At 33.3% G+C, this 13,724-nt stretch overlaps 1 protein-coding gene across 1 annotated transcript in view; it reads right to left on the reverse strand.

The window, feature by feature from the left end:
- The window catches only part of LOC135217481 (sodium- and chloride-dependent transporter XTRP3A-like), a 243,982-nt gene that overhangs the window by 33,709 nt on the left and 196,549 nt on the right, over positions 1-13,724 (reverse strand). The window contains 2 exon segments of the mRNA XM_064253400.1: positions 10,681-10,881; positions 13,104-13,426. Coding sequence (XP_064109470.1) covers positions 10,681-10,881; positions 13,104-13,426 — 524 coding nt within the window.

Genomic DNA, 13,724 nt, shown 5'->3' on the forward strand with positions numbered 1-13,724 from the left:
CTGTCGAGAATTTCAAATACCTTGGATCAACAGTTACAGCTGAAAATAAAGTAAAGGAAGAGGTAAAGCTAAGAATAGCAGTGGTAGCCAGATGTAGTTGAGCTTTAGCCAAAGTTCTTAATAGCAATATCTTATCAAGGAGAACAAAGGTGAAGGCCTATACAACTTATTAAAACCGTGTTAACGTATGGTTGTGAAAACTGGAGGCTGACAAAGGATCAGGAACAAAGGTTGGAAATGTTTGAGAATGCACTCTTGAGAAGGATATGTGGACTGGTCTTTGATGTGGAGATGGGGCAATGGAGAAAAAGGCATAATAATAACTGAGGGAAATGACAGAAGTAACCCTGATAACAAGCACAATTATGGCTCACAGACTGAGGTGGGCAGGGCATGTGGCCAGGGCTCATGAGGATAGACTGATAAGCCAGATTACTAGAGGACAACCAGAAGGCAGATGACCTCCAGTAAGACCCCGTATGAGATGGTCTGATAACATAAAAAGGGACATGGCAAAGCTTGGAGTGATGGTCTGGGGTATTGGTGGGATGTTGCACAGGACCATGGTCATTGGAAGCTTCTTGTAGAGGTGGCAAAGAGCCATGGAGGCCTGCAACCAGTGGAGTGAGTGTATGTATGTATGTATGTATGTATGTATGTATGTATGTATGTATGTATGTATATGTGTGTATATATATATATATATATAATATATATATTATATATATAGTATATATATATATATATATATATATTAATTATATATATATATATATATATATTAATATATTAATAATATATACACATATATACATATATTATATTTATATATGTATATATGTATGTATGTAGGGTATATATATACTATATATATATAATATATATATATATATATATATATATATATATATAATTATATAATACACACAATAAGGAAAAAATTCATAGTGAACAGAATGGAAATTTTATCTCAAAATCTTTCTCACCAGCTTATGCAAAAATTCCTAACATGGTTTATCAGTAAAATAAAATATTGTTTTTGTGAAACTGGTTAGCTTATATACAGAAAAAATGTATTGGTATTTTACATAGCGTTTACTTTGGTAACAGCAGCTTTAATCCATTTGATTTAGTGTTATCAAAAGTAGTCTGATGTATCCTTAAGTTTGTCCCTCGCTAATATAAAAGATATTAACCCTTAAACGCCGAATGGACGTATTAAACGTCGAGTCAAAATCTCCCCCGATTTCCGAATGGACGTACCATACGTCGGCTCAAAAAAATTTTTTTTTAAATTCGCGGAAAAATACTTATAGGCCTACCAGCCGAAAACTTTTGAATCACGCGCCTTGGGGGATGCTGGGAGTTCACGGATCAAGGCGTTGTTTTGTTTACAATCGTTACGCAGGCGCGCAAGCGCGAATTTCTTTCTTATCGCACTAAAAAGTATCAGTGACACATCTCAAAAATTATTTCGTCACTTTGACATAATTTTTGCACCGTTTTAAATTATCCGTTACATGAAGTATTATATATGAAAATGTGCGCAATTTCATGCACAATACAACAAAAAAATAGTCATGATTGTAACTTTTATCAATTTTGAAATATTTCCATATAAATAACGATAAGTGCCAAAATTTCAACCTTCGGTCAACTTTGACTCTACCGAAATGGTCGAAAAACGCAATTGTAAGCTTAAACGCTTATATTGTAGTAATATTCAACTATTTACCTTAATTTTGCAACAAATTGGAAGTCTCTAGCACAATATTTCGATTTATGGTGAATTTATGAAAAAACATTTTCCTTACGTCCGCGCGGTAACTCTTCCGAAAAAAATCATACATGCGATTGTGGTAATGTTTGCACCATTTTAAAATTAGCCGTTACATAAAGTTTTATATATGGAAATGTGCGCAATTTCATGCACAATACAACTAAAAACAATCCATGGTTGTAGCTTTTATCAGTTTTGAAATATTTTCATATAAAAAATGATAAGTGACAAATTTTCAAACCTTCGGTCAATTTTGGTCGAAAAACGCAATTGTAAGCTAAAACTCTTATATTTTAGTAATATTCAATCATTTACCTTCATTTTGTAACAAATTGGAAGTCTCTAGCCACAATATTTCGATTTATGTGAATTTATGAAAAATATTAAATTTTCCTTACGTCCGCGCGGTAACTCTTCTGAAAAAATGTTATGTGCGATTGTGGTAATGTTTGCACCATTTTAAATTAGCCGTTACATAAAGTTTTACATATGAAAATGTGCGCAATTTCATTTGAAATACAACAAAAAATAATTGAAGTTTGTAGCTTTTCTCATTTTCAAAATATTTGCATATAAATCACGATAAATAGAAAAAAAAACCACGATTCGGTCAACTTGACTCTACCGAAATGGTCGAAAAACGCAATTGTAAGCTAAATCTCTTATATTTTAGTAATTTTCAATCATTTACCTTCATTTTGCAACAAATTTGAAGTCTCTAGCACAATATTTCGATTTATGGTGAATTTATGAAAAAAACTTTCCTTCCCTCCGCGCGCGGATTCTCCGCCATAAATCTCCGAATTGCGTACATCGAATTCTCGGAAAATTTGCTCCGTTTCATATTAGGCATTTCATAGAGTTTTATATATGAAAATGTGCGCAATTTCATGTAAAATAAAATGAAAGATATTTGAAGGTTGTAGCTTTTCTCATTTTCGAAATATTTGCATATAAATAACGATAAATAGAAAAAAAACCACGTTCGGTCAACTTTGACTCTACCGAAATGGTCGAAAAACGCAATTGTAAGCTAAAACTCTTACAGTATCGTAATATTCAATCATTTCTATTCATTTTGAAACAAATTGGAAGTCTCTAGAACAATATTGAGATTTACGGTGAATTTTTGAAAAAAATATTTTTTTACGTTCGCACGTTACGAATTCGTACATCGTTTTGTGATAATATTTTTCCGGTGTTGCTTTTATTGTTTTACAATGTATTATATATCAAAATGATTGCAATGTAGTGTACAATACAACAAAAAAAAAAAGAAACTCGTTAGCTTTTACCGTTTTTTGCACAGCGTGATTTTAATACAATTATGTATGAATTTTTTTTTTTTCGCTACCATATATCGCATTATTTACATATGATAATGATATTATTTTTCATTTCTGATGATTGCATACTATACTTCAGGCAATGACAAAAAAAGGAGCCAAAAATGAACTCTTAATCTTCAAAACTAAGCGCGCTGTGATTTTTTGAAAACATTATTTTTTCCGATTCCGCGCTCACTCAAAACCGGCTTCGGAATTCGGGGGAGTTTTTTATTTTTACCGCTTCGGCGTTTAAGGGTTAATATGAGAAAACACGCTTCAAAGATATTAGCGCACTGAGATAAATATATATGGCTAAAAAGAAGCATTCCATTCAAAACAAGTATTTGATGCAAGGTATGCTGTATTGCAAAAACTACCATTATTATTTTTGGAATAAATCAAAAGCAACAAATAAATCTGAGCATGTGATAGTATTCAAATAGCACTACTACTGCTAATAGAATACACACACACACACACACACACACACAATATATATATATATATATATATATATATATATATATATATATATATATATATATATATATATATATATATATATATATATATATATATATATATAAACTACAAGGGAACAGACTTTAAGCCTTTTTTTTTATAATTTTGTAATTATTATACTTTTCATCTCTCCCCCCATCATTGCCACACATCAGACATTTATATTTATGTAAAGCTAATACCATCAATTCCACTTCCAAATTAGTGAATACATGTATAGGCACAATAAATATACTACAAATAGGAGTTTCAGCTATATAGCCTAAAAAAACTGGTGCAGTTTTTTTTTTTAACCCAGAAATGTTCAGGAGCTTGAAGACAAGTTTCTGAGTAAAAACAAAAATGCTACATACAGTCTACTATGGCTAATACAGTGATATACAATATTTTGTAAACTTTTCTACAGGTTTCTACTATGAAGAAACCTGATGTATCCTGATATTTCTAGACCTGTAAAGTTTACCTTTACATAGACAGATATCTGCGTCTAATTTATAAGGTAGTATATACAATAACAAAATTACAGATGATAATAAAATTTTTATGTACTCTTACTTCAGCCTTCCTTTCTTACTTAGGTAACAAACTTGCTTGTGATCATTTCATTACTGTATATATTAAACAAGAACCAGGTATGAATTTATTTGCTATACATAAACAATCATGGAATGTTCACGCTTAAGTGTCATGACAGATTTTACTATAGAGTATGCTCTTGAATTGTTAACTGAAACCGAGATTACACAAGCCTTTGTTTTAATAAAGGGATTTTAGATATATAAACACCTTATTTTCAGGAATACAAAGTATTCATTAAGAAGAGGCTCAAAAGTAGTGTCTGCTTATTAGATGAAAAACTATACTGTATGTGGGATCATGAAACTGTACCCCTCATAAATGTAATTTATTTTGTGGTAGATTCACTCTGAATATGATTCAAGAAAAATCAAACTTCATGACAATCTTGTCTGTGGAGAATAAATTATGCAAATTTAAGCATAATAGTGTAATTCAAAAGCACCCACAAAAACTTACGGATATACAAAAAGTACATTACTCAAAATAAAAAACTTGATTCTCAGTAGTATGTAGTATAAAAAAAAAAAAAAAAAAACTAATTTTCCAGCCTGACATGCAGTTTGAGTGGTTGGTTACTAAAGTAAAACATTTCAAAAGTGATCATTTGTATACTTCACAAAACTAACACTAAGAAGTGAAAGATTATGAGGTGATACTTTCATGATCTATTTCAGGTCTTGTATATGAGCTGCTCTTTTGCTGTGTAAAATGAGTCGTCTTTTTTTTTATATATATACTGAATGAAACTTCGTTCAAAGTTGGCAGTCAGAAACAAAACGTTTAGCCTCCGGCAAAAAATGCAAGGGGAGGAAAGTGGTACATTGCGAATGAAATCTAAAGCAATTGCAAAAGTGAAAGGAAAACACTTGTGAGAACAACTTGTGTGCTCATTTGTAATTTTCAACCATAAACAAAGATTTTTCGAATATAAGTGCTGGTTTTTATGCTGTTAAGTGCTAAGTGGTTATTGTAAGATGACAAATGAAAACTAAATGACAAATGTGAATTACACATCATTTCAAGAATAATATTCCTGTGAGATGAGGCAACCTAAGACAGCAGTGGTGAGTGACGGTGAAGAACGATCACCAAATGAAATGAGACCAATTGATACCAGCAATGAATGGCTTTTGAGGTCTGAGAACCACATACACTTGCAGAGAATAAGAAACCCACATGAATCCAAACATTATAGATGTGGCAAGAGCAACTCCATTGCCATACCTGCTTAAAAGGGGGCATGGTGGAAAGCTGATACAACCTTAAACATATGCTCTATCTTGACAAATCCGCGTTCTTCTGGAAAAGGATGCCAACGGGAACCTACGTCTCTATGGAAGAGAGAAGTTCTAAAGGGTACAGTGCATCCAAGGTATACATTTTCCAGTGATTGAAAAAATTTTTGTACTGCCCAAGAGAAACAAGGGGCTTTTGGTGCACTGCTTCACAGCTAAAATTGCAAATTATCATGATGCTCAAATAGTAGATCCTGCTAATGAAATGTACTTCACTTCCCCAATCTACACAGTTTGCCAGGATTCATGATTGTGAGAGGTTAGTATGCTAAGTCTGAAAACATTTTTTCAGAAGATGTCTATCAATTATGAATGTTGTATGTTATATAAGTGTTGCAGATCTCCCGACTGTCCACCCTCGTGATGGTTTGGGGTCAACAAGCCCTGAAAGAACAAACCTTGAGGAGAGTTCAAAGATATGCATGGTTAACAGAAGAGCACACCATTGATTTACAAGTCATTTTATAAAGTTTAAGATGAATACAAAGGAAGGATGTATAGAGCTTTGATTTGCCTGCCAACAGCTAAGAGTAATTCACACACATTCAACCCACTTAATCATACTGATTCCTTCAAGTTTCTGGATGCTGAAATGAAGAACTGGCAGTGCATAAAACAATGTAGCAAGAAGAGTGCAGGGACTGCCAATAGAAAATTAAATTCAGTATGACTAGATTGCCACAGCTGCAAAAGGCGCTCATTACTGTACTTAAGTTTGGGAGGCCGAACTTCTCACTTTGGACCAAGTTTTTCAGTAGAAATAGAAAGTTGGATAAAGGAGTATGCCCTTATCAAATCATGGTAGGGGATGCATAGCAAAGCTTTGAAGAACAGTAGCTATGTATAGTTGCTAACTGTCACATCCATGCAGTTCATGAAAGGTGAGTAAAGAGATTTGAATGAAATGAGACATGTTATTCTTCTTCCTATGTTAGGTAAACTGAAAAGAGGCCAATACATATGTGATTACAAATATCTGGCAGGCGCACACCTTATGAAATAATAAATATAGGCCCAGTGTGTTCCCCAAATCTAAAACTAAATACAATATGATTTTACTGTAAAACCTCAATTGTACAATATGTCAATAACTATAAATTATCACTATTCAAGTCTCTTGTGAGGTTAAGGGTCACTACGAGAAGAGGGAATTTTTAATTCAAGAACTCTTAAATACTAATGGGTAATACAATGAAGAATGCTACCATTAAATAGTTTCTCCTAAGTTTCAAAAGTAACAAATAGCTCATTTTAATATAGTGCATATATATTTTACCTTTACACGTAAAAAACAAAGAGTACCTGTATTACAAACAAAAAGAGCACTGAACCTACAACATAAACAATCAGGGATCGGAAAAAATAATCATACTGAAAATTTCAGCTCTTATTAGATGATGCAGGCAAGGATAAAATGAGCTGTTATACCAAACAGTAAGCACTGCTATGAGGAAATATTAGAGATGAACTATACTGACATTTACATATCTATAGTGCCCTGCACACAAAAGTATGAACAGAGCATAAACACTATTAACAAGGGTACAAATGAAATTAGATGCTACACAAGAGCCATTAAAAAAATAATGGGACAAACGTACACTAACATTTTGCTATACAATCAATAAGTCTGTTCAGAACAAAGACAATACAGTGTGCTATGCTAATGTTCATCTGTAGAAAGAGTGCAGACACAAATTCTATATTATATCTATGAATTAACAGTTACAATGTGTCTATAAATGATCAGTGTGGAAACAAATAAAAAGTTCAAGGAAACCATCAGGTGCCGGGTGAAAGATTAATGCACGAAGGGGGAGTGATCACAAGGACTAGCATAAGGGAACCTGCCAAAGAGTGTATCTATGACAATGCAATAGTCTATCTGTGCAGAAAATGAGTAGCACAGAAAGCAAAGAAAATATACAGAAACAGAGGCTGGACTCATTTTAAGAAATCCTCCGAAATGCAACCTTGGTGTGCTTATCAGGAAAGCAGTTAAAGCAACCAAATGCATTCTTTGGTTCTTAAGAGGTATGTTTGTTGCACAGCTGTTGGGTACTATTTCTCATACTTACTTTTACACTTCATCCTATTTTATGAAGAAGTCTGGTTCTAGGGATGGTATAAAAATGTGTTACAGTGAGACAATCGGGTAAAGACTTCATTCAGGTGGTCATTTCCTTAATTAATACTCTCTACTTGAAGCAAATTATGCACAAATTTTGTTAGTAAGGGATAAGAATTCTTTCTATGGAGCAAAAATGATTAATATTATTAGCTATAACTACATTACCCTAATGCAATCGCAACTACAAAAGATAAAATAACATTAATGGCTCATCTACTTTCAGCAAATTACACACACGAATCACGTGATGAACCAAGTTACATAAAACAGCCAATCATTTGAACATCCTTCTTAGGTGAGGGTAGTGAGGAGAAGCAGCTTATGCCTGTGTCCAATAACTAACAGAAAAGTTATAATTGGATTGGCTGAAATCTCTGTAATCTCGGCACTTCACCAACATGGACACAGTTTCATGTTTTTGGCAACCCAAGATTAAAGTTATTGAAAATCAAGAATAGCATTATCTATCAATGGCTTCCCTACACAACTCAACCTCACTTTACAGATTGTCATCAAGGCTGTTGGAAGAGTCTACCCTATCAATGAAGAGACGTGTCCATTCACTATCTGAAGTGTCAGTGCGAGGCATGGGCTGCAAGAAAGAGATTATGCATCGAGTATCAATTGTGCATGCAACATCAGGATGGATGTTCAAGTCAATTTATCCCCAATTCCTTTCTGTTATCATAATACAGTAGTACTGGATCCTTCCTAGGAAAATCTTCATTATCCTTAAAATGACTCTTTTTTTTCATTGGGGGCTATTAAATAACCTCTGTCAGATCTAGACTAAGTGCTAATGATTTCCACCTTCAAAAAACACTGATCAAGTGTAATACTATAGCAAATAAATATGCCCTTGTGTGTTCTCCGGTGCCATACGGTATTAAATAGTCAACTGAAAATCAGCTGGATACCAGTGCCAATGCCATTGTGAATTAAAAATTATCATTTATGGTATAATCAACACACTGAAACCCACTTATAAGCACAACTCTCCATTCAGAGTACTGTTTCTTTAAAGACTTACCATATAAGTGCACAGTGCACATATTTCCTAAACATTACCAGCTACTGGTGGCAACCTTCTAAAACTACTGTGCAATGCCACAACAGCCTACCAGAAACATTGGATCTTAGATTTTACTCAAAAATCAACAAATCCTCACTATGAAGTTAGATATTTGCATTATTATTATAAATCTTATAAGTATTTCACATAGCTTAAGTAAAAAAAAAAGAAAATTAAGCTGCATCAGTATGTGATGACATGCCATAATTTTTCTCATTGTAACTCGGTATTAGCAAAAATTTTATTTGGATTAGACTTGCTTGCAACATTACAATCCCTTAAGATACAAAACCTGTTTTTGTACATTATCATGGATCCAAAGAACCCATTTGTAAGTTACAAGCTAATCCAGTTAAAAAGCAGTCTTTGCAGATTAATATATTTATTGGACCATATCAAATTTATTGGTGCACCCTCACCATGACAAAGCAATACTATTCCTTCATATACATACACTGGGTACCTTTCAACTGAGCTTTGCATTACCATGCTAAGTAATTCATGTGGGCATATGAAGATGCATGTTTGAGATTCCTTACAGTATTCAAAGTCCTGGTAAATATATCCATAATTTACCGTAAAAAAGTCTGGTTCTTCATAAGTGTCAACCTTTGGATATGAAAAGTTTTATTATCTCCCCCAAACATTCAGTGCACATTTGTTGACAACTGTAAAATAAATTATTATATTTTTACTGATGTATCAGAGTACATACTTGAAACAAGATTTTCCTTGTTTTGTATATCCTGAAATATCTTCATTTAATTTTACAAATACAAATATCAGAATGAATGTATTTTTATTCTTGCCTGTCTATCAGTCAAGCATTCCATGGTATCTTATTTTCACACCTTCAAAAATTTAGCTATCACCCCTGCACCATTACTTACCTTAGATGCAATCTGATTTGCCCTTAAAATGAAATTTTTTACAATAGCACCTAGACAAGAGTATTAACTATGTCCAGAAAGTGGAGGATGATTTGCTTAAAAAAGGATTTACTTAACAAATTATACAAGTGCCTACCATATTCTCATTTACTATGAATACTACTATTATTAAAACTCAGGTAGCATTCTTTTCTGAGACATTGCACAGAAATAAGGAAATATGTAACTTTGAACAGAGAAAGTGCTTTTCCCATTAACTGATTTGCTTAACACAGTAACCTGTTCCTAAACTGGAATCCCCTTTCAGAGCATACATGCACTATAGAAATGCATTCTCCCTATTATTCTCTCTGAAATAAACCTTTGCTTAAATATTTACACTTATGCCTAATCAATCTATTAAAACTGGATGTTCTTGAACTTGATGATTTATCAGAGATCAGTTAACATATAAATTGGCAAACAGCTCCTCCTCACATTCCACCAAAAACAATGTTCTTCACTGTAGTGAGAAAAAAAAAATTGACCCGACTGGAATTTTCCTGAATTGTTGTGTTTATGCTTTCTTTTATTTCAGAAAATAAGTGCTATGATTTAAACAATATGGATGAATGATGAACATGTCCATAGCACACTAATACTTAGTCTTCCTTTTCTTAAATATGAATGATAGTGACAGGCCCTTATACATTCAAAACTGTTGAAGCAGATACTGAAAGGCTGTAAAAGCTGAGGATAAATGAAAATGATAACTGTAAATTGCTGCTGCTCTCTTGATGCATCAGGAAAGTAAAATCCAGCACAATTACCTTATAAAATATATCATCAGCAAATCAACTGAGGAAGAAAACTATTTCAAAGAAGGGTGTCACTAAATCAAACCAGCTACCATACATTACATACTCTGCTGTGGCCTGTATGTATTGGAATAAAAACACACACACTCATTACAAAATACGTTATACCATAACATTAGCTCTCATTTATGCACAAACAGGATAAAATAAAGGGGAACAAATATTGTAAAAAGTCAACAGCTGAACACAAGTTATAAACAATGATTCTGACATTGTGTCAACTCACCTCTTCTCCCTTGATCATGCCAGTTGTTGAAATAGTGGTTTCCACTCTCTTGATGGAAGCCTCATGAATATTGGCATCAAATCGGATGCACTGCCAACGTCTCATGAAGTAAACAATCGGTATTGGAAGAAATCCACTCAAGAGTAACACCAAACACACAAACATAGCCCATCCAGGATATTGTTCTTTTACAGCAAAGCCCTGTAATTATATGACAATTACTTCTCAAGAAAACAAAAACGTTTCATCATTTAAGGTTCTAAAAGTTAACCTTACACTTTGGATGAGTTCTAAAAGTTAACCTTACACTTTAGATGACCAGTTGATTTTTTAACAGTGTATTTTTCTATCTTGTCAAATCTTTTTCCATATATCAGCTGATAATTCCTATCTTTATCAGAAATCAAATTTTTCTGTATAAAATTCTGGTTCTTTTTAATTACTAGGATGTTCAGTAAAGCAATAAATTTTCATTACCTATCATGATGGAAAAAGAAGGGTTTTACAATCCTAAAACTAAATTAATAATTTGAAATAACTATTTTTATATTTGGTTGGCATAGTGTAAAAATAACTCTAAATTCTTATTCACTCATACTTAAACCTCCAATATTTTCTACATTTAAGTTTGTTGTACATTTTATGGGCAGTGTATGTATATAAATCAAAACCTTAAACTCATCCTGTTAACAGTTATAGAAAATTTCTCATAATTTAGTCACAGCAAAAATTTCTATATAAAGTAGCTATTGTTGGCCAACTTTCTGAGCAAGAACAGTATTTTTGAGCTAGTTTAATTAATGCTATCATTAAATTTACAATAGTGAAATTTGGTTTGTTGAACAAAAATTTTGGGTATAGATATCATTACACAATGTCAACCCTTTACTGATTGATAATATTTGCATATTGATGTTTCTTTTTTTTTGCTTTTCAAGTCCTCAGGCTGCTGCTGTAGCAGATAAGCAAAATATAAAAAAACAACAATGCTGTGTTTGTAAAAATTCATCTTCTAGTGAATAGCATAGCATTGCAAGTTCAAAAAGTTATACAAGTTTCAAAACTTCCATAAAGCAAAAGGAAAGATAATGCATAGCAGATTTTGGAAAGGCCTTCAAAAGGAAGCCACATCCCGATCACTGACACCAATATTACATCATGGCCAAACTTTCAACATGTTGATTGTTTGTTTGTTTGTATAGTGTTTTTATGTTGCATGGAACCAGTGGTTATTCAGCAACGGGACCAATGGCTTTATGTGACTTCCAAACCACGTCGAGAGTGAGCTTCAATCACCAAAAATATACATTTTTCACACCTCAATGGAATGCCTAAGAATCGAACTCACAGCCACCGAGGTGGCAAGCCAAGACCATACTAATCACACCACTGAGGCACGGCAACCTGTTGATTTGACTACAAAACAAGTGCTTTTTGTATAATGGGGACATGGCCCAAAAGGAGAACATGAACTCATTCTGGTTATCATGATGCCATAGAGCATTCTATAATTAATGAAAATAATGACAACAAGATAGTTATGATTACTGCTGAGTCAACTATAAACAGTGCACAGAAAACTGTGAATACAAGGAAGTTATCTTAAAAACAGCAGAATGACAAGTTTGAAGAGGCTTTTAAAGAATTTGCAAAAGATACAGATGATAAAATATTTAAGGATGTCAACAAGCCTCAAATCCAACTGTTACAACTTATGTACAGATATTCTTGAGGTAAAGGGTGTTAACAATGCCTGTTCATACACTATAGATAAACTGCACATTAGCACTGAAGATCAACAACATTCATTAATCTGTACATAACATACCACTCCCAAAAAACCGAACAAGGTTCACCCCTCAACAATTACTGTTAGTTAATTGTTAGTTATGATGAACTCCTTCACAAGACTTTATTGAAAGTCAACTTCATGATTTTAGTGACAACACTGCAATAATGATGACCAATAAAATTTCCAAAGCAACCTGCATAAAACTATTAAAGTATTGTGTTTTCAGATGAAATACAGAATGGATGTTGCAAACCCTCTATGGTAATGCTCACTGGGAAAGAAGAAGGAGTAGAGCTTAGAAATGATGGTTGCATATTTTTGGGGAGTGCAACCATGAAAAAGTATTGAACTTCAGCAAAGACCTCATGACACATTACTTACAAAATATCAGGGTCTGACCTACCAACTACATCAAAATGAAACTGATTGTATTTCATCAAAGCTAACACAAAACACCTTACGGGAACTAATTAACCAAGAAAATATTAAAGAGCAGTGAAAATTAGCATATCATTTAGAGATTCCTCCTAAATTAATGTGCTCTTGCTTGATCAGATTTTACAATTTCCAAAAATAACCAATAAAAAACGAGATAATAAATACTAATAAAATCAAATGTGAAAATACTTACTTCCTCAGCTTTCCAAGCTGGATAATCAGGAGGATTAGTACTTCTATAGTATACTGAGGCAACGACAATAACAGCTATGGTGAGTGGAGAAATGAAACGCCAAGTGGCTTGCCAGTACAAGCCTGGTCTAATGCCAATCATCTTTTCAATATCATCTGTGAATTTTTTGTGCCCATAGACATAGGCTACGACGATGCTCTCGAAGAAAGCAATGATGATTAAACCCATAGAGCCAGCAAAGGCATCGAACATACCAAGCCAGTACTCTCCAGCTCCAGTGCAGAAGATCAAACCAATTAAAAATGATGATAGGCACACTGCACCTGAAACATAAGCCAGCATTCAGGTTTATGTCTTTATTAGTCACACTCTAATATAATAACAATAATACTTTACACTAAAGAAGTCAATTGTTCACTCTGGCAAATGTTCTCATCATGAATATTCCTAACAAAGCTGTGCTTTCCTGGATGATATATTAAGAGTTACGGCTTTGGAAAAGTGTTTTCGTCCTTCATCTATGAAAAAAGAAACTCCATTAAATCCTGCTGATTATTTCCTGCAAATTGAAGGCTTGGAGACAGGCAAGGTTTTCAAATAAAATCCACATCCCACATGAAA

The sequence above is a fragment of the Macrobrachium nipponense genome, chromosome 7 (genome assembly GCF_015104395.2).
Source record: "Macrobrachium nipponense isolate FS-2020 chromosome 7, ASM1510439v2, whole genome shotgun sequence".
Lineage (NCBI taxonomy): Eukaryota > Metazoa > Arthropoda > Malacostraca > Decapoda > Palaemonidae > Macrobrachium > Macrobrachium nipponense.